Below are 21841 nucleotides of genomic sequence, written 5' to 3'. Positions count from 1 at the left end.
AGACCATGGTTTCCATGGGAGGTTAGCAAATTCTTTAGCATATGCATGTAAAAACCTGGAAGTAATTAAAACCAGACAAAAATAGCCATATAAAGGCTTCTGAAACAGAAACTGAGTGATTATGCAAGCTAAATTTAGAAAAAAAGATCTTCTTTAAAGAATGAACATTACTGAAGGTCAGTGGAAGGATACATCAGCCTTCTTTGGGTAAGGAAAAAGGAACAGTTAAAATTAAATCTGAGTTAATCATTATGAATGAGGCTGCTTTCCTGGCTTTGATCAAACAGGTAACTGAATGATTTCAGTTAGGTTTTTCTGCCTCCACTCTCTCAAGATGCAAAGCAGCTCCCCAGCTACAGAAGATAGCTGTAATTGCTGTCCTGGATTCTGGGTCACTTCCCTGATGTAGGACACTTTAGACTTGTTAGGTTCACCTACATCCTATACCCCTTTCATACTCAGGGTCATCCTGCTGTTTTACTGCACCCTTTAAATCCTACATTCTAATCCAAGCCCAGTATTTTTGGACTTGATTTTTGATAATCTTGAAATAATCGAGCCTCTGTGTGTTAGTGTCTTATTTGTATGCCCCTGTAACTCCAAAGTCACAGAATCCCAGAATGGGTCAGGTTGGAAAGCACCACAGTGGGTATTCTGGTCCACCCTCCCTGCTCAAGCAGGGTCGTCCTAGAGCACATGGCACAGGATTGTGTCCAGATGGTTCCTGAATACCTCTAGAGAGGGAGACTCCACAACCTCTCTGGGCAACATGTTCTAGTGCTTGGTCACCTGCACAGTGAAGAAGTTCTTCCTCACGTTCAGGTGAAACTTCTGTGCATCAGTTTCTGCCCATTGTCTCTTGTCCTTTTGCTCAGCACCACTGAGCAGAGCCTGGATCCATCCTCTGACACCTCCCTTCAGATACTGACAGACATGAGGGCCCTTCTCAGCTCTCTCTTCTAGAGGCTGAACAGGCCCAGCTCCCTCAGCCTTTCCTCCTAAGAGAGATGCTCCAGTCTTTCAATCACCCTCGTTGCCCTCTGCTGGACTAAAATAATTACACAATAATTTTTGTAAAATAACTACACTTACTCTGTGTAGTTCCCAGGGAGTGCGAACTACTCAGGCCTCGTTTCACTCCCTCCGCTGGTAACAAAGCTCACTGAGGGACCACGAGCCAGTGCTTAAGGCCGAGGTCAAGTAAGACTCCCGGTGGTATTGTTTACTTATCCCTGGCTTCCTCCACAGCTGGAGTATTTTGTCCCTTCACAAGAGGAGCTACAGTCGAGGTCCCCCGAGGGCCCTCACACTTGCACGGGGACCAAGGCGGGGGATCCCTGAAAACAGAGGCAGCCGCGGAGCCTACGAGCAGGACACGGGGCGGGGCCCTCCGTGCAACCTCCACACGAGCCCTTCCTCTGCGGGCGGCGGCGGGGCGGGCTGGGCCGAGCGCGGGGCCGGGGCCGGGCTGTGGCCGGGGCCGCCCGCGCCTCCCAACCGCGGAACTACAGGTCCCGGCGTGCCCCGCGCCGTTCCCATGGCCACGGGCAGCCGGGCCCGCGTCGCGCCGCGATGCCCAAGGCCAGGTACCGGGAGCCCTGCCCAGGCTGGTGGTGGGGGATCGCTCCCGCTGCCCGGGGGGAAGGGGCCTGCGGCCGGGGAGGGCAGCCTGGAAGAGGGAGGGAGGGAGGGAGGGAGGGAAGGAGGGCTTAAAACGGGCCATTACGGCCTCTGCCCCTAAAGAGAGTGGGGCCGAGGGCAGGTGGGGCACGCCTGGTCCTTTGCCGGTGCTTCTGTAAGAGACGCCACATAAACGGGGTCTTGCAGGTGACCACGAGTGAACCTGAGCACGGAGAGCCCTCGATGCCCCGAGCAGCAGCTTCCCGGGACACAGAGCGCAGTCCGGAGCCCTCCCGAGCCCACCGAGCCGTGCCCGGCTCCTCCGCTGCCGGCGGCTGGGAGCTGCCCGCTCCAGAGGCTGCCGGCCTCCCGCAGGCTCCTGCGGAAAGCCTGACGCGCCGGGAAACCTTGTAAAGGTGTCTTAGTAGTGCAGTGGGCTGCCCGGGGAGGTGGTGCAGTGACCGTCCCCGGAGGTGTTTAAGGAAAGCCTGGACTTGGCGTTCGGTCACAGGTTGGCCTCGATGATCTCAGGGGTCTTTTCCCACCTAATTGATTCTGTGATTAAATGTACTCCAAGCAAAGCCTCCCGCTGAACAGCTGGGACGTGCTCAGTGTGTGCCGCAAATGGCTGCTGGGGTTACCTGAGCAATGTCACTTGAGCTGGTTAGAAGTACTTTGACAAGCAGAGAGCAGGTGATGTGAAATAATAATAATCTACACCACAATAACTTTAATTTAGATATTTTCAGGAATTATAGTCTAAGGTGTGTGTTTTCTCTAATTATTCTCTTCTTACTTTGTTTTCTTCCAACTAGTGATACTTTATGGGATCTTGCTATAGCCGAAGTGAAGAAGAGAGAAAACCCTGATAATGATGATGATGTCAAGCCAGGGGAAGTTTGGGAAAAATCAATACTATTTATGGGCAACAAAAACGGGGTAATCTAAATACTGAACAATTCTGCACTTTTCAGACATAATTTGTGTCAGGGAAAATATCTCATATTTTCAGATGTTAAGGTTCACATAATTTTAAAGACATAATATCTCATGGTCTCATTTTACAGAGTTGACATTCCAGAGTGCAAATTCAAATTATGGTTAAGGTTTCAATGATGTGCTAATTTTTTGAGGTTTGGCTTCTTTTTTTTTTTTTAGAGTAACTGCCAGAAATCATGCTACTCTCTTTTAATTATTTCTTCCCCTTGTAAAGGTTTAACTGGTAGGAATCCAGTTTAAGTGCACTGATAGCAGCTTTGTTGTAGATAGAGGCCTTGACATGCTGCAGTGAATTGTGTCTGTATTATGTCAGACCCATTTGAACATACCTTATCACGGAGTGCACACTCGTTATTTGAGATGCCTATGGTTGTTTTAACTCCTTATCCCATAACTTGGTCAAGTTAGCATTTTCTTGTAGCATTTATTTGTAAAGTTAATAAGGAAATATCTGCCTTTTTGACAAAATGAATCATATTTTTCAATAATACAATTTTTATTTTAGAAGGATCGGTGTTAGTGCGATCTCTTAATCAGAAATTTACAAAATACCTTTTCCAGAGAAAATTACTTTCCAGATTTACCAGAAATTCACTGATTTTTGAGATAGGAAAGGACAGAAGTGAAGAAGTGCTAGCCCCTTCAGTGTGGCATGGTATTCAGTGGCTGCACTTTAACAAAGTAAAGACATCTTTTTCTGTGTGTTTATTTGTATTTTAAGCAATCTTTGTTTCCATCTCAACAGTAATAATTAATTCCAGTGGAAACCACATGTTACATAAATGCGTTATTAATAATTTAAAACTGTTTAATAGTTTAAAAGAGTTGGTCTAATTGATCACTAATGTCTAATTTTAAGTACAGTGCTCCTGTTACTGTATTTGTCATGTCTATTGGTTTATACTTATAACAATGGTAGTGTAACTTGATTCTGATTGAAAATTGGACTTAAGTTTCCACTATAAGGCTACAAACGGTTACATGCATTTGCAGTTTTCTGGTACTCTATTATTGGAATGTTAAATAAATTTGACTTAGTGATACAACTTTATGCTTTAAAAACAGTAGAGTTCCTCTTTGTTTTTAATTTCCAGGGAAAGACCACTATCATACTGAGGTGCCTTGAGAGGTATGTGTTAAATATTTAAAAGCAGTTTTCAGCTGTAGATTGGAATTTGACGTAAACAGTCACATTGTGTGATAATTCATAATATATGTATGCAGGTGTGTTCTGTGAGTGGTTGATCACTTAGGGATGAACTTCCTTCCCTTCATTATAACCTGTCAAGTCAACCTGTCAATGACCCTTTCAGTCATTCTCCAGTGTCAGCTGAAATGACCCATTTCTTTGGGCTGGTGCTGCTGCTTCTCCTGTCTTCAGTACCTGACACCTCCTGTCTAAAAGTGTCCTCTCTGTACTGCTGTCTCTAAGCCAAATTCCAAAGTGACTGATAGGTATCATTTAGTAACTGTAGAATTAAGTTCCTTTCTTTAGAGGATCTTGACAAAATTAAGTTACTTTTCCTTTAGGGAAGAGTCTCCAAAGCCAACATTAGCCTTGGAATATACTTTTGGAAGGAGGGCAAGGAGACACAATACAGTGAGTATAAAGTATCATTTACCATATCTTTATATGTACACACACACATAAAAATAACGTAAAGAAACTCTTTTGCAGCCTAAAGATGTAGCTCATTTTTGGGAACTAGGTGGTGGAACCTCATTAGTGGAACTCATTCGAATACCAATCACAAGCCACAACATAAGGTAAGTGTAAATATTGCAATTCCAGAGTTAATTTGAGCTTTCCTTCTAGAATTTTTTTTTTTTTTTTTTTTTTTTGTGAAAAACTCTTTCAAAGTGTAAGGTAGAAAATTTATGGGGTTTTGCTAAAAATCATCGTAATACCATAATGCTTTGCTTTGGCCTTCCTTTTCATGCTTCTCTCCTAAATAAACAAGTTCTAACTAATCTCAACAAAACAAAGCAGTAATGTGGAGGAAGTCAGTTGGCCTTAGATAGAACAAGAAACACAGAAAAAGAGAAGTCATAGTATCTTTATGCTCAGTGAAAGAGCAAAAAAACAGACTTGGGGACATACGAAAAATAAAATCTTGCTTCCTACTTCTGTGTGCAAACATAGATACTCTTTCTGTGACAGGTATTTTAGGGTGAAAAACAAGGCCAAAAATTGTGACCAAAAAAAAATCTGGATTTTGGGGAAATGACCTTTTAATAACAAGGTCATTTCCCAACAGAGAGATGATGTTTCCAAGAGGGACTAAAGCTATTGAAATTATTTGAAAACAGAAGGAAACAGGAATTTAGATAAAATTAAGAGAATGTAGTGAGAAAAATCCATTAAAGTAATGGATAGCATAGGAAGAAGAAATGCATGAAAAGTTGCATGAAGAAATGACAAGGTGAGAGGGGGTGCTTTTTTATTTTTTTTTTTGTTAGGGAGGATAGGAGCTGAAAGGGGAGAAAAGGATCAAAATATAAGTTTTGTATTATGATATATTGCTCTATTTCATTGGTATTGAGCTTTAACTTCTGTGCAGAAGAAAAAGGAGGGGACATCATTTTTATCAGGTACACTTGCTACTGTTTTGACTACTGAGATAATGCCATTATTTGCTGAGAGACAAAGACAGAAGGAATAAAAATAAAACACTTAATGGCATGTGAAGCTCTGTTTCTAGAAGAGCTTGGGAGAGAAAAGATTAAGTGTAATTTTTCAGCCCTTGACTAAAAATTAAATTAAGTGAGCTCTACCTCCATCGGTCTTTTCTTCTTTTTTTACTGATAAGGGATTTTCTGATGTGGACAATCTTAAGAGTCTTTGATGGGATAGCAATGTTCTGTAAGAACAATTCACTTCTGTTCACAAGGCAATATTGTAACATGCTAGTAAAAATTCTACCATTTCAGCTTATATTTATATAAGTGCTTTTTGTTGGTTTTCTCATCACTGTAGTCAAGCAATTTGCTTATTTAAAAGTTCCATAAACTATATCTAGATTTATCAGGAGACTTTTCACCAGATTTTTTTCCCCACAGCATTTTAAAATGAAATTGAACACTTTTGTTTCTTCGTAGCTTTTGTAATACCACTCTGGTCTGGAATCCTCTTTTTCAAGTCAGGCTGGAATGTGATAGAATGATGGCATCCATTCAGATTACTGCATTTGCAATGATCTTTACAGCTGCACTTTAATGCAGTTGGTGTTTCAAGAGGCAGGCTTTTAGAAAGAGGACCAAGAAAGAGATGTAAAACATTTCTCATCAACAATCCACCTTTAAAAGTCTGGTAGTAGCTAAGGATGTCATGAGTACTCTTTTATCTTCCATTTATCTTTCAGAAGACTTTTCTCATGCACTCATTTGAGGTTCCAACAAACTGTCATAATCCATGACACAGATTATTGTCCTTAACCAGTTTTTTTTCATTTCATATTAGAAAAGAACAATGATAGTAGGGAACTTTCCAATACAGGCAATAGTTGGAAAGATCCTAGCCTTTGGCTAACATTGCTTGGTCTGGGGTTGTAGACTTATGAGATGGCAGGGATACATGACAGCAGAAATCCTCAGTCATACAGGAAGAAAGAGCTACATGGGCTGAGGATATTTGCATATTTTACTGTTTTGAAGACAGGCCCCAAAAACAATGCTTGATGGAAAGTTGCCAAAATAATAGTTCTGAACAAGAGACAAGGGAAAGGTTTCTTCAGAGTGCAGAATATCCCTAAAAGCCATCTTGCTTTGCTGGCACATTTGATTCTGTCTTAGCAGTTACATGTTCACATTTGCACTACAGGTATGGTTTTGTATGAAAATGCTGATTGCCTCATGCGCTAAATACGTGCCCAAATAATGCCTATTTAATAGGTCGTTTGCTGTAGTTCTGGTATTGGATCTCTCCAAACCTCATGAACTCTGGACTACTATGGAGAGCCTTCTGCAGGTCACCAGGAACCATGTGAACAAAATTTTAACCAAACTAGAAAAGGCAAATCCTGAAGTAGCTGCTGAAATTAAACAGAGGATGTGGAACGATCTGCAGAGGGATCACCCCGTAAGTTATTTCTAATATTTTCTCCAGATGTCACAGGCCTTTATACAGTTAAAGATAATGCTTTTGAAAATCATAAACAACTCTTTTAGATTTTTATGCATGACTGAAAATCCATTTGATGTAGATGAACCTGTTCACTGGAAAATTATAGCAATTTAATAAAAATTCAATAAGAGCAGAAACAAGGAAAGAAGGTTTCTTACATCTTTTTGTTAGATATCTAATGTGATTGTTATGGCATGTTACACCAATCAAAAGAAATAGTTTTAGAGTAGCAGTTTGCTTTTTTTCCCCCTCATCTTTTTAAAATGAAGATGAAAACTAGAATGTACAAAAGTCATCTAGCAAGAGACTAGCTGAAGGTACAAATTTAAGCAAAGAATATAGTTATAACAGCCATCAACATGACTATATACTTTGCATTTATTTAAATGTCTATCACAAACTCAATGCCTTTTGATAATCTGACAACTAATTAAATTATAAAGTTTCAGAAATGTTAACATCAGTCCTTTAAACATAATTGCTAACTAAATCTCTGGAAAAGCTAAACCAGATTATGCGCAATAGAAATGAAAAGTCATTGTGCATTAAACCTCTGCAAATGTTGTGTGTATATAATGCATAAATAAGTATTCAACAATTCAAAGACCTGGCATGTAAATCTAGTTACTGTAACTTCTATAAAATACTTCAATACAGCAAATGCTTGTAGAGCTCCGAAATTTAAAAGTAACTCAAAATATATGAGAAAGCAACATATGCAGCACTCCATAGATTTAGAGTATGGGGTTTGATATTGGGATTATTATTTTGATTTTTACTTTTAGAGAAGATAATTCACAAAAAGAAAACACCTACATGCACATCTGGCAATAAATTATGACCACAGTGTCAAGTTTACATATAGGGGCTTACATATCAGAAAACTGCAAGCTTATTGCAATAAAGAAAAATAATAATGCTATTAATTGTTAAGAAAGCTTGTTATTCTTGCCCTGTAGGAAACACAATTATACCTTCTGAACTAAAATTTCTGTTTAGCTTCCGTTATCAAACACATCAATAATGCAAATAAAATACTATATTACTGCTTGGTTCTCTTCTTTCATCATTGTTCAAAGAAAAATTGTGTCAATTTTGTAGAAGAAAATACCATCTTTTATAGTCAAATTAAGTGACAGTTTATGGAGATTTTTATGTGCCTTTTAATGGTTAAACTTTTTTTTATCCTAAACAGCAATCAATTAAATACTTACATTTTTAAGGATTAGATAAATGTCATTGTCCTGGCTAAAGAATTATTTGCTATGATGATAAAGTATATCAGTTGCAGACCTTGTTTAAAAAGGCTGGATGCATCTAAAGTACTCCATAGTCAAAAATAAACTCCACAGTCAAAACATGAATAGGGTTCAATATGCTAGTTTTAAGGTTTCTGATGTTATCCCAAATTTTCCTCTTAGTTATGAAATGAAAACTATTTTCTTCAGTTTTATACTCTATATACTCACTTTTAAGTTGCAGTAGTTTTGCTCAAAGCTTCTGCTTTGACAGTGTATGAGTGTAGCCATTATTTCTCCTCTCCAAGTAGAGGATTTTCAGTATGTGCTGCTTCTGTCAACATTCTGTCATTTAAGCTGTCTGTGAAATAACTGGGGTTAGGAGGGAGCAGTTGGACCAACCTCTGCTACAACACATCTCTCTTCCACTGCTGCAGCCAAAGCAGCTTGAATAAATAATTGCCTGAACACATGAGGGGATTATCTTGTTTCATATGGACTACAGGAAAACCTTCCAGATCCCTTGAGGATTCTTGTAATTTACTTATTAAAACTTTTATCACAGGTTAGCTATTCAGCAGTAAAATCTACACTCTCAGACCTGTTTTCCTTCATTGATACTGATTCACATTTTCAAGTTTGTTGGATGCTGTTTCCTCTTTGTTCTGATATCAAACACTTGAAATACACAAATAAATATTGTTTAAGTCTTGGGAAAACATGATGTGGGGAGGACAAATTTGTGACACAAGCAAATCATTCCACTCATTTTTCTTGAGATTCTGTCTGTATTCTTTTAGATTTTATCCAAGGAAGGTGAATGTGTCAAAAAGCCAGTTCTACTAATCTAGTCTGGGAGGTGTTCTGTGAATACATAACGTTTTTCCTCTCTTCCTTTTCCATCTAATGTTGGAATATATAGTGTAAGAGCCCTTTTATGCCAGTAAGTGTTCTGACTGCTCAGAGGGATTATTTCCTGACCGTTTAGGAAGAAAATGGGAAAATGCTAGAATATGGATATTGCATTAAAGTTGGTTCATGTACCTTAAGGTTTGGAAAACCTTGTCTTCTGTGAATTAATTTTAACCCCTTTCAGTTGCTTTAACAGTTGCAATCTTCTACAGTTTGTTTAGAGTTCTTAACCTGTCCTATATCTTTTTAACAGGACTATGCATTAGTTGACCCTTTTCCAATACCCTTGGTGATAATTGGAAGCAAATACGATCTTTTTCATGTAAGTAATACTTAAGTACATTTTTTATAATTAAAATACTCCCAGTAAATATTCTATATACTAAAATTTCACAACATAATAGCAATCTTTTGAACTAAAGTCTGGACAGCCAGCCTTCTACCACAAAAAAACCCCAACAACTTTCCATCCAACAGCATTAAGGAAGGCATACTGTCATTCCTTCACAAAACAACCCCAAACTGATGATTTTTGAGATGTACTTAGACAATCTTGAGACACAAGTTGCTGCAGACCAAAAAAGGGAAGCAAGAAAAGACCATGTTGATGATTTCCTTTTATAACGAGAGAAATCCAGCTCCATGTGTCCCTTGTGACAGCAGCTCTAAGTTTATGGCAGTGCGAGAGGGGTGTATCTCAAGTCAGCTGAGCAGAGTCTTTGGTGGTAGCACAAACAATAAACTCTCATTTCAGTCTGGAACTTCTTTTAAAGTACTTCCCAAGTTTCTAGAGACGAGTAATTGCATCTTTTACAGAAGGGAGGAAAGAAATACAGTACTGCTGGATTCTCTCCCAGGACATAAAAAACCCAAGATACTCACAGCACTTCATCATGAGAAACTAGGACAGCATATTTGATTTTTAGCAGTCATGCTTCTCTGGATGGCTACACAGTGCCCTGATACCTGGCTGACTCTTTGAGTGACTTAATTCTTTATTAATAAGAGACTTGCCTTCTCTCATACTGAAGCTTTATGCTGAGCCATGACCTCCTTAAGTGATTCTCATATGATCAGGACAAAATGCCAACCTGATTCCTTTGGGCATCTATGGATTGACTCATTTAGACTTCACTGGGACCAAGTTTTTATCCATTTTATCCAGGGAGGGCCATCTGTATGATCTTAGATTAAAGAAATAGGGATGAAAAGGTATTTTGATGCACCTTTCAAATCTTGCAGGTATTAGAAATTAGACAGTATATGCCCAAAGGTTTAAATATTTTCACAAAAAGAAAAAATCCTTATTCTTCTAGTAAGGCAGATTTTCTACTTCTAAAAATTTAAAACAAAATCAGACAAATAAATTGAAAATTGAATGTGTGTTCTCAATTAAAAAACTTCCTGGACTAACATATTGCCTGAATTGGGCTCCCTCTGTAAAAAAGAAACAAAGAGAAATTGTGACATTTCTTTTCAGAGTAGGCTGTTACTGATTGTGTCTTAAGATATAATTAGGCTGACAGCTGAAAGCCTTATATATTGTAGCTTAAGTGCATTGCAGTTTATAGATAAAAAAAGTTCTAACTGTAATATTTTGGGTTTTGTTTCTTACATCTATGTTCCAATATCAACTTTTTTAGGAGTTTGACTCTGAAATGAGGAAAATAATAAGCAAGACACTTCGATTCGTTTCACATTATTACGGAGCATCATTAGTGGTGTGTATATTCACTTTCTACTTAAGGATAGAGAAGATGAAGACTATTTCTGTTACAAAACAATATTTTTAAAAATAGTAATGTAAAACTCCTAGAGGAAATAGGATTTCATTGGTTTACAGTAGCTTTCTTCATTAGGCTATCTGTTGAACAAGTCACAGTACTGGCAGGGGATGGATGGACATGCCTTGTGAACAAACTACACAGTTCCCAGTATCAACAAAAACCAAATTAAAATAGTTACCTGTTAGCCAGCTTAGTTTACTGCATTGAGTTTACTGCATCTTGGGCAAATTTTTTTTTTGGTACAAGAAAGGAGAATGGGCAAAAGTGATTGCCTTAGATTGAATTAGAGAACTGGCCCTTTCGGTAGAAGCATGAACTTAACATCAAGTGACCCAGCTTTGGTAGATTTAAAAACAAGAGCTCATTTTCACAGTAGTTTATGTATACCAGATTACTACACCTAGGGTGTTGAAGGACAGGAGCTTCCTTACAGAAGTGGGTAGAAAGATGCCAACATGAGGACAATGTTTTAGTCTGTCAGATCATCCTCTTGAGTAGACAAAAATGCATGCTGAGATTCACAATCCAAAAATGCTGCCTCTTGGGCTCACTGTGCATCAGAATATGGGTTTAATTGTATCAACCATCATTTCTGTAATAAATAATCTTTAATAGTAGCTTAGTGATTATCATAACAACTTGTGTTTACTTTAAATCTTTAAAATCCCAGCACATCCTTTTGCATCCATGTAAACCTTTTTCACTCTGACACATGAATTTGTCTTTTGTTAACTGAGAATACAACTGTCTTGGTTGAGGTTTTTAAAGTGTTTAAGCATTATTGTAATTAAAAATTAAAACTAGAATATAAAACTCTTTGGCTGCTGAATGCTGATTGTCATTGAAATGAGTGGGAGAAACTTAATTTCCCACAGCAGGGATCTGACTTTTTTCTCAAACATGAATCTGTTAGGATACAGAAGCCTTTAGACAGGAAGAAGCATGTAGTTTGAGAATATATTTTGAGAACTGCTTTCTGACAAATCTGTACCATTCTGCCACTTTGAAGCCACTTTTATGACAATTACATAGTTATTCCTTACCTTTCTAAATGTTCATGGTATTCTGGATAATGTTTAATGTAATTTAAAATCTTAACTCATTAGTCTTAGGCAAAAGATTTGTGTCTGGTAATGTGCATATTTCAAAAGTTTTCAATCAGTATTTTAAAATTCATTCTTTAATCTTTATTTATGCTACTTTTTAATTTAATCTTTCTTGAGCTATATATTCAGTAACAAATACATTCATGTTTTTGAAAGGGAATGTGACATTTTATTCTAATGGATTCAGTGAACATATATACCAAATCTATTGAGATCAGGAATTAGCAAGACTCTTGCATCTTTGTAGGTGGCAAAATGTAATATATCTATGGTGGAAGTTCATAATGTATATTTTGTTTTCTGATTCATTTAGTTTACCAGTAAATCTGAGGCTCTCCTGCTGAAAGCCCGTGCTCTTATTAATCACTTGGCATTTGGCTACGATAAAAGGTAACGTTATTGTTCAACTATTAAATGTCTTGCCCAGAGCCTAAAATTACTTAATAAAAAGTATTTTAATAATAAAAACTTTTCTTAAATATGATCTCTGAAAGATTTTTGTTCATGGATTTGGACTCCTGTGACTCAGCTGCCTATCTCTTCTAAGGACAGTGGTAACTCCTTGGTTTTGATCTTCAAACTGATGAATTAAAATATGGTTACCACTGGAATGGAGTACTTTTTTATTTACATATCTTTATATGCAAACCCCAGTAAGACTCTAGTCTTGGCTAGAATAATGTCATTTTTTGTTGATTGCTAAATGCTCACTTGATATATTTTCTTTTTTTCTACTTAGCAAGTCTGTATCAGTGGATCCCAGCAAACCTCTCTTTATTCCAGCAGGCCTGGATTCCATGAGCCAAATAGGTTAGAACATTTCCTGTTCATTGTGTTTGTTGCTTAATTGTTTCGAGAAACACTTTAAGCAAATAAATGAATTACAGCACATCAGTATCAGTTTTAACAGATCATTGAAGGAAATGGCTTATAGATTTTAAAATCATGACTCAGTATTTATTGTGATTTTTTAGGTAGTTCAGTGAAGTCTCTGGACTATGTAAAATAGTAAAGTACCAATAAGCTTAAATCTGAAAGAAAATAAAATATACAAAAGCTCGGAGCCCATTTCATGGTAGGATAGCAATGTGTTTTTCAAACTTGTTGCAGCTTTTCAGTGTAGAAGGTAAAATACTAAATTAGATGGATCATTATGCAAAATTATTCTGTGATTTATGTTGTTATGACAACACACTTATCTTATGTGTGCTGTGATCCTCAGGACCACCACCTGCCTCTGACAGTGATCTTGGAAAGATGCATGCCACCACGCCTTTGGAACTATGGAAAAAAGTATTTGAGAAAACATTTCCTCCCAAGGTAGGGATGTACCTGCCATGCACACAGCTGCTTTTCTCACAGGATAGCAGCAATATCCCTACTCATTTTTGTCTTTCAAGTCTACTGACTGGAATTTCAGTCTCACTTAGCAGTTCTCTTTAATACATTTTTAAAAGATACAGATTTTTATGTAGTGGTGCTTCTACATCTTCAGTCACCTTCCTACATTTAGAAATTATGAAAGATGCTGTTCTCAGTATAATATGCCCCAACATGATAAAGACTAAACTTCTCAGAAACTATACAGAAGTGTTATTTTTCATGTTAGTTTACCTCATAGTGTTTAAAAACACAATAAACAAATATTGCCTCCTGCACCCACCCCTCCAAGTAATTCCTGAACTTCCCCTGAAACAGCTGGAGAAATGAATTACACCTCACCTTTCAAGCTCCATCGCTGTTCATCAGTGTATCAGTCTAATTAAAGATTTGAACATTTGCCACATAGATTCACAGTCTTCTGGTTTGGTTCCAAAAAAGGCTTTAAACTTTGAAGCCATTTTTATGCATTGTAAATTTCTTTCTCTGTTGCCTCATCTAAGAAGCAGAATTCTGTTTTATTTTATTCCATCACTGGTATTATTGCCTTCTTGCTACTTTCCATTTGATGTGAATAAGGACAAATGTGCAGGACAATGTTTTTAGAAGCCCTCCTTATTTGATAGTTTTTCTTACTATTAGTGTATTTGCTTCTTTGGAATTCAAGTTATAGTTCACTCGAGGTTAGGAAATGAAAAATCAGGTATTTGGCAAAGATAGTAATCAATTTCTCAGCTATTGAAATAATGGTTCTGATAACCAGAACTGAGTTCTAGTCACGAGTATTGCAAGGGCAACCTCAACTGTGCCCAAATGTCATGGACCAGAAAGGCTATTTGCATTTTGAGGCTCAAGAATAATAACCAACTACCAAATATGAATATTTTCTGCCCTCTTGAATCTAGCTGCACTATTACTTTATCTTCATTTTACTGATAGAACAGCTAATCTGTGTCCTGTAGCACAAAGTTGTTCCATAAATAAAAGCTTTTAATATATTTGTATTAAAAGCAAATACTTCCACTTCTCTAGTGTGGCCTTTTCTTATTAAAAGAAGATAAATTCTATCTTTTGGGGTTTTGTCTTTTTTCCTTTTAGAGTTTCTGTGATTTACAAGATACCAAGGACCCTGCACAGGATATTCAATACACCGAGTATGAAGTTGATGTCATGAGAGCTCAGAAAAACCAGGTGTGTGGTAATTCTCCAACTGCTGTTCACAGTCAGGTATTCCAGAACCACCAACACTGCTGAACTAATAGCATATACTCGTACCTCCTCTTTTTGCCCTTAAATAACTTCAGCTTTAGATTTCAGTTTAGTAGCTGAGGTTTTTTTCCATCGCTAGATACTAAGCCAGTAGACCATTGTTGGATCTCAAAGTTTAGGCTCTGAGTCTCTTTAGAAATTAATAATTCAAATTTTCCCTCTGTTTTCTAGAATTACCTCACTAAAATAATCTTGAAGCAAAACTTCGAAGCTTTCTTGACAGTAATTTCCTCATTTCTTCACTGTGTACTCAAATTCATTTGAGTGTTGACTAACAGAAAGTGTTGGAAGCAATATGAAGGTCTGGGGTGGGGACTGTTTACTTCTGTCTTTCTCCTTCAAAACTTATTTAACTAGAAAGATACTGAGATGATAACATTTCCAACTTGAATTTGCAGGCTATGTACATTTTATCTTAAACAGAATGAATGGAATTGTTACACACAGTGATATGTGGCTTAACCCCTGAATTCCAGGAAAGATCTTTAGTGGGGAAAGGATCTTTTATTTTTTCTTATTAATTTTGAAGTGTTTCTGCCTTTCTCTGGATTAGTGGGGAATTAATTTTATAGAAAAATTCTGTGCCAACTTAGATGAAGGTTAAAACATTGCCTTACAGCTATCAGTATGTAACACTCTTCATCAGTATCATACGTGTATGGGTCTGTTACATTCAATCTAAGATTCATCCAAAGAATAAAGAAATTTCAAAAATCCCCTGCAGCCTTTGAACTTGCACATTACCTGTAATAACCTATTTATGTAGATATCAGTTCTGAATTTCTGTCACATCAAGAGCAGTCCTAGAAATCATTAAAATTTATAAAGCATGCTGCTTTTGGAATTTATAAAACAAACATACTCGGTATAGCTACATATCTCAAAATAACTATATAGTGTACTAGGTTTGTTATTTTTAGATGGTAATGTGTTGCAAAAGAAGATACTGGTATGCATTGATGAAATCATACAAGAAATTATTCATTATCTGTTTTTATACAAAAGAGAAAGGCTTTTAGAATCTTATCTGTTCAAGGGCATTGCAAACCAGCAAAGCTTCTTTTTGTTGGACTACTATAAGTAATTTGAGCATTAAAGAGAAAATTACTTTTGTTATCTGCAGTTATTTCCTAAAGCACCAAGACAGAAATATACATCTAAAAGAAAAGAACTCTCTCGTTGCAGTGTTTCTTGAAGTGTCTTTCTGTTTTCCAGTTTAATGGAAAGTGGCACAAAAATCTTATTTTTAAAGCAACACTTTAAATAAGTCTGACATTCTTTATAGAGTCTCGTGGTATCTCTTGTGTAGGAGAACCAGTATATTAAGATGGTCAATATGCAACATGTTGCTAATGAAATCATGGGACGTAATGCAAAATTCAAAGTTTCACATGATGACAGTGAATGTTTTCATGTTATCATTTTTCTCGGTTACTTTCGGTTAATTAATGTTACTTTGGACTCCAGGTGATGGCCTGTTCGCTTGTTTATCTGAAAGATAAGCTTTAAAAGAAAAATAAGCACAAAACAAGCAAGGGAAGCAAAACACAGCCCCTGTCACTGCATCTGACAGAAGAACCAGCAATACCTGACTGACTCAGTCTTGGTCAGGACTGCTTGATAATGCTGTGATAGATTTATATATATAACTGTGGCAATACAAAGTTTAAGTAAATCATCTCCAACTTTGTAGTTTTGGTTGAAGGATTTGCCTGCATTTTAGCAGAGCAAAAGATTGAATTATTGAGTATAAAATAAGAAAACATTAAAAAAAAATAAAACTCAAGAAAGTCCCTGGCTGACTCTTGGGTACTGTCAGCCAGCATTTATCTGAGATGCTTCTTGGCTGTAGAACTTCAGAGTCCAGGTCATCAGCATTCTGCCATAACTGTTTTCTTTTGAGCCAGATTATTTTGCCTCCTTCATATTTTCACAGTTAACTATGAGATGTACCACTCTCTTTCTAAATGTTTTTGCTCTGGAAAGCTCTCAGAGGCTGTCTTTTCCTCACTGTGCCTTTCTCCAAAATGGATCACATCTTTCTCAACTATGTCTTTCCAGAAATATTTTCCTAGTTATTGTCCCACAGACATACATGGTACAGGTTTATATCAAATGGTGCTGTTGGAATTGTTTACTGTTTTTTCATTCTCTGTAGTGGAGAATACAGCACCAGGGACCCTACTGAAATTTACATTTCTAATGTAATTCTTAACTAGCAGATTTTCTCCAGGAATTACTGGAATTTTGTGGGTTTTGCAAAGCTTTCAAGATTAAAAAAAATACTCATTTTGCATACTTATTAGGCCTTAAAGTCTAGGTTTTGGTTGATTATTCATATATAAACCACATGGCAAAGTTGTCATCCTCTGTCCATTCCCTGTTAGTTTTTTGGCTTTTTATGCTTTCAGGTCACCTTAATTTGGTTTTTGGTACACACATAACTTGAATAAGAGTGAGATCTTTTAGAATAATATTGCTGATTAGAGCTACACATATACCACCGGCATCTGTGAGCACCTATGGGGAGCATGAAAGTCTTCTTCCTTAGTTCCTTCTAACTGTTTGTGGTCTGGCACATGGGAATGTCTGTTCTCTTTCCTTTAGAAATGCTCTTTGCCACAAGTGTAAGTACTCTGAGGTGTCTTTTTGAGGGTTTTTCTTTGTCTTCTCTTACGCCTTCACTGCTAATACTCAAAATATGTGCTTGGACTTTTTGATCTGGACATTTGAGTGCAGCTTCATTTATGGATGCAACAGATAAAGTTAAACTTGAGCTCAAAGACCTGGAGAGCCTCCTACTCAGGTACTTCAGAAGTCACGCAGTGCCAAAGTTCACACTGAGTGATCCTAGTTACACAGAGCTATTACTTCAGGGATTGGTGCCAATTTTAGCTGAAGCCTCATGCCATGAAGTAAAGTTAAAAAAGTAGATGCCTGGTGCCATTTGGTGTCAGCTAACAAGAAGTCATGGAAGCAGATCTTAACGGACAGGGATGTAGCTGTTAAGACTTTAAGAAGTCATAAACACAAGAAGATTCTACATCTCACAGGGAAGAATAGTTGCATTTCCCCTATGTCTTGGGGTGACTGTATAACTGTATTCCCTATCATCTGCTCTATGCCAGACATGAGTTCTGTGCCTTTAAAGCTAGCTAAGGGAGAGGAGGGAGAGCCGGTGGAATTCTTTTGGCACTGTGTTCAAAACACAGATGAGCTCACTGGCTTCTTCTGCCCAGTTGCTCCACTTCTGTAGCAGGGAAGAGAGTTACGTTCCTTTTGCTTTTTAGCTGGTTTCTTGTTCACTAGCTAAAGTACGGAGCCCTGGGACTTTGGCATCCTCTTCTTCTCTTCTGGACTCTTCAGCAACACCAGAACATCACTGGGCAGCCCTACACCATGGCCCGGAGGGGCCCACGCCAAACCCCAGCTCTGGAGAGGAGAGAGCCCCTCCCACAAAGGACTCTGAAATCTACCCAGGTTCTCTCCACACCGAGAGGTTTTATTATTTAGCATTATTCTTTTTTCTGTGCCTGTGTGCACTTTACTTATTAAATAAATAACTTCTCTTTCCTCGCTTTCCTCCGAGGAAAATGCTTTCTGAACCTGGGGGGGGGGGGGGTGGCTGTAACCTGCCTTTTATAAGAGGATGTTCATTTCAGACGTTCCTCCGAATTTGTCTCAAACCAGGACACCCTAAAATTGCAGTGACCTGATCAACCATGTCACCCACCATCAAATGTCACCTCCATGTCAGGTATCAGCTGACATGGGGACTGTGTTTGCCAACAGAATGACAGCCATATTTTTTCAGCATACTTTGCTGACATGAACATATTGCTGAACTTGGGAGACCATTCCAGTCTCATTTCACAAAACAGAAGATTTCATACTGTGCCATGAAGCCCCTTGGTCACACCAGTGTTACTGGGCAGAGAAGTATAGTAGGCACCTACCTTAACCTGGGAACAGAGCACTACCACCTTTCATTTTCTCCAGAGAAGGAGATGTGCTGGTCTTCATAATGTGGAGAAAAAGTTACTGAGGATATTTACTCAGCTGCCAAGACTAAGCTTTCTTGTTTTCACATGAAAGCATGTCCAAATGGGCAAAAAAAAATTCATTTTTAAACCAAATTAAAGAGCATTATAAGAGCACTGTTATTACATTTTCTACTAAAGTTTGTGTGCTTAAGATTTTTAATTAGTGTTTCAGTACTTGGTTGCTCTCACCATGTTCCAGATTGAGGGCACTTCCAGTAAGAAACTGCATGAAAAGGAAAGCTGAAGTCCTATCAGTCACTCAGAACAGAGAAAATGCAACAATTAAGGCTTTTCCTACAATCTTAATTTTTCCTTCTTGTTTGTAGACATTATAGTATTGTCTTTAATTACATGATCATATACTATTTTGCCAATGTCTCAATTCAATTGTTCAGTATTTCTTTTCATCATCCTTATTCTTTATGTACCTTATTTTTCAACCTGCCATTCAGACACTTCAATGAACACAAAAGTATTAATTTTTTTTTTCTCAGAGAGTGCGTGGTAATGTTATCTTATCTGAGTGCCTCACAAACATTAGTTAAGCCTTTCTTCCCAATCCCTTTATGAGATTAGGTGTGATCTTCCCCATTTGACAGATGAAGAATTTACAGAAACACAGAAGTACAGAAGCATTAAGGTTTAAAAAAAAATTTAAACCCACTTTATGCCAGTGTTGAGACATCTGTGATAAGTTGCTAGCACTAATTACATTTAAAGCACTCAGAACACATGGAAAGCACATTTAAACTGCAATTATTTTTTCTTTGTATATCTGATCTTTTCCCCCTACACGTGCACCCACAAAACAAGTGTAGCATAATGCTAGCATGAAGATTTTGGTGTACTTCAAGATATATTCTTTTGAACTATGTTCTTTCACTTTGGAGAGATGATCTGTTAGCTGACTGTATCATTAGTCTATTCTAGAATTCTGCTCATGTTTGCAGTATAGAACTTAATGAGCAGGAAGGGGCTCTTTTTCAAGAGGGTCTCTGGAGTGATCTTTAAGTAGTGTTTGAAAGAATTTTGCATTGCATTTTTGACTTACAGGGATGTATTTTACTTTCTGTTTTGCATATAAACTAGGTAAGTGTACTTTCCTGACAGCATTCTTCTTCCTGAATCACTGAGATTTGTTAAACTATTATTTTTTCCCAAATATCCTCCCATTTAATCAAATTTTCTTTTTCTTTGATTTCTCATTGTTTAAATGTTAGCCTTACCTAGATACACCTCCAAAATAAATACTTATAATTTTGTTCTGTACTTCTTATAATTTTGTTCTGTACTTCTGTATGTAGTGGAGTAGCTATACAGCTTTCATATATGCTGTGGTTTGACAGTTTGCATTCTTGTATTGTTTTGAGTTGCCTTTACACTGAGTTGCCTCCTAGGGTAGCTAAACTTAGAGCAAAATTAATTCTGCTAAATTATCTGCCTCTTTCTTGAAAGAGTTTAGTCAGATGATAAATCTGCAAGGCTGATTATTTAGCCAACACCTGTAGACATGACCCCCAGACAGTATTGTCATTACATGTAAAACCTGGCTATCTAAGAAATTACTTTGCATAAAGCAGGTTACATGTGCTCCTTAAAATACCACAGTATTCTTTCTCTTCCTAACTGTTGGCAAGTTTCCAACAGTTCAGTATGTTCCAAGATCATAATTACTTTATATTAATAATGAGGGAGTGAAAATACTGACTAAAGACCAACTTAGAACAGTTCAGCAGTACTGGAGTTGTAGCTAATAATGCAACTTCCTGGATTTAGCCTAGACACAGTAGGGTGTGTGTCAGTCACCTATGGAGTTACTTAACAGTAGACTCCTACAAGCATCAGGAAGAATGTGCACTAACTAAAAATCTTCTCACTGCTCATACAGCTCGGGTGCTTACTGAAAACTCTGCACCTCTGACAAAGCTGCTGAAGTTACTTCCCGAGAGAAAATTCCATTTATTATTTCCAAACAGTCTTAAAATAATGATTGCTTGGTTGTTTTACCCTTTATTTTCTTCTTCTCCCCTCTGTGCTCTGGACTGATAGTTAATACTTATATTAAATTCACCAGGTGTGAATTTTGTTATTTTTGTCAGTTCTGGTACTTGCATGCCTACAGCAAAACCTTCCTTACTCTCTGAAGGCCACTCTATTAAAATCAAAATAACAGTTGTAAAATATCTGTCCACTTTTGAAGTCTTTGCTACATTTATACTAAGCACTGGTTTATGTCCACCTCTTTCCTGATCTAAGACATGGTGAGTTTTTTCTGTCTTGCAAGCAGTACATGGTTGGTCTAACAGTACCTCATTAGAGCATCGTCTTCCTGTAAATTTGCTGGAAGCTTTACTCTGAAATAAAGCAATTGTAATGCTTCTTAAATTAATATTTTTTCCTGAAAAAAATCTTCAGAAATCACTCCTGACAGTACACACCACTACATGAAATTCAGCAGAGCAAACTGTTGTTTGTAATGGTGCTAGAACCTTCTATTGTAGGCTTCAGTGTTCCTAGTAGCACATTTAACTGAGATGAGCTCATTTGTCTACCTTGCTAGCACTCTGCTGATCTGAAGTACAGCAAAATGTAGCTCCCTATGTGAGAGCAAAGTGGCAAAATTCATAGCACTTTTAGGACAAGTTTGTTAAATATATATTTTTTCTGTAGTGAAAAGTGTTGGTACATACATACATTCACCAAATAAATATCTGAAGTTTCTTGTAACTTTTAGTAATGAGGAGATTAGCTTAATATGTATTTATGTTTCTTTTTTAGGAACTTGAACAATACAAAAGAAACGCCTCTAAATCCTGGAAAGAAATGGATTTTGATTCCGATTCATGAACTGCTCTGTCTTCAGTTTAACACAATTGACTAAATTGTTTTTATCATTTTTACATTATGTTAGCAATCTCATCTGATGCAGTTGAAAATATATAGTATCAAACTACAAAGTTAATATTTATTCAGCATCCCTGTTGTTAATTTTCATAAAAGGAACTGTTTATTCACTCAGTCCAAATTTGCACTTGCACTGGCAATATCTTGGCACTGGCAAAGAGTTTTAAAAAGTGAGGAGAAAGGAATTCTACATTGCTCTCAGATGAGTTTGTATATGAAGACTGGCATTAGTCAGTCCTACCTATTTTATAACACATTATTGGGTTTATGTTTGAATACTTCTAACCCTAAGCATGTATTTAAATATAAAAAAGTTTTTTTACACCCAGAATATAAAACTATGTAGTGTGCTAGGCATCTTTTTGTAGTTCAAAACCAAAGCTTAAGAAATACTTGCATAATTGCTTGATATATTTGAATAAATAAATAAAACTGGCAAAATAAAGTGGGGTTAAAACCA

At 37.2% G+C, this 21841-nt stretch overlaps 1 protein-coding gene across 3 annotated transcripts; it reads left to right on the top strand.

The window, feature by feature from the left end:
• The first annotated feature begins 1479 nt into the window (after nt 1-1479).
• On the top strand, nt 1480-21841 carry DYNC2LI1 (dynein cytoplasmic 2 light intermediate chain 1). Of its 3 annotated transcripts, none has more exons than XM_048296454.1 (13): nt 1480-1586; nt 2436-2559; nt 3714-3748; nt 4150-4219; nt 4298-4386; nt 6511-6697; nt 9146-9214; nt 10536-10613; nt 12099-12175; nt 12525-12595; nt 13008-13105; nt 14264-14392; nt 21256-21841. In XM_048296454.1, the coding sequence occupies exons 1-13, from the start codon at nt 1573-1575 to the stop codon at nt 21322-21324; spliced, it is 1110 nt and encodes a 369-aa protein (XP_048152411.1). In that variant the 5' UTR covers nt 1480-1572; the 3' UTR covers nt 21325-21841. The 3 variants fall into 3 exon arrangements, with proteins under 3 accessions (XP_048152411.1, XP_048152412.1, XP_048152413.1); XM_048296455.1 differs by having other exon boundaries at nt 1481-1586; nt 14264-14356; XM_048296456.1 differs by lacking the exon at nt 1480-1586 and adding an exon at nt 1740-2131.

This window comes from Corvus hawaiiensis, chromosome 3 (assembly GCF_020740725.1).
Source record: "Corvus hawaiiensis isolate bCorHaw1 chromosome 3, bCorHaw1.pri.cur, whole genome shotgun sequence".
Classification (NCBI taxonomy): Eukaryota; Metazoa; Chordata; class Aves; order Passeriformes; family Corvidae; genus Corvus; species Corvus hawaiiensis.
This window is presented reverse-complemented; position numbering and strand designations above follow the sequence as displayed.

Excerpts from the sequence above, each read along its gene's own strand:
- DYNC2LI1 (XM_048296454.1), top strand. Across the intron at positions 2,560-3,713 it reads TTATGGGCAACAAAAACGGG|GGAAAGACCACTATCATACT; the intron begins GTAATCTAAATA and ends TTTAATTTCCAG. Across the intron at positions 4,220-4,297 it reads GGGCAAGGAGACACAATACA|CCTAAAGATGTAGCTCATTT; the intron begins GTGAGTATAAAG and ends ACTCTTTTGCAG.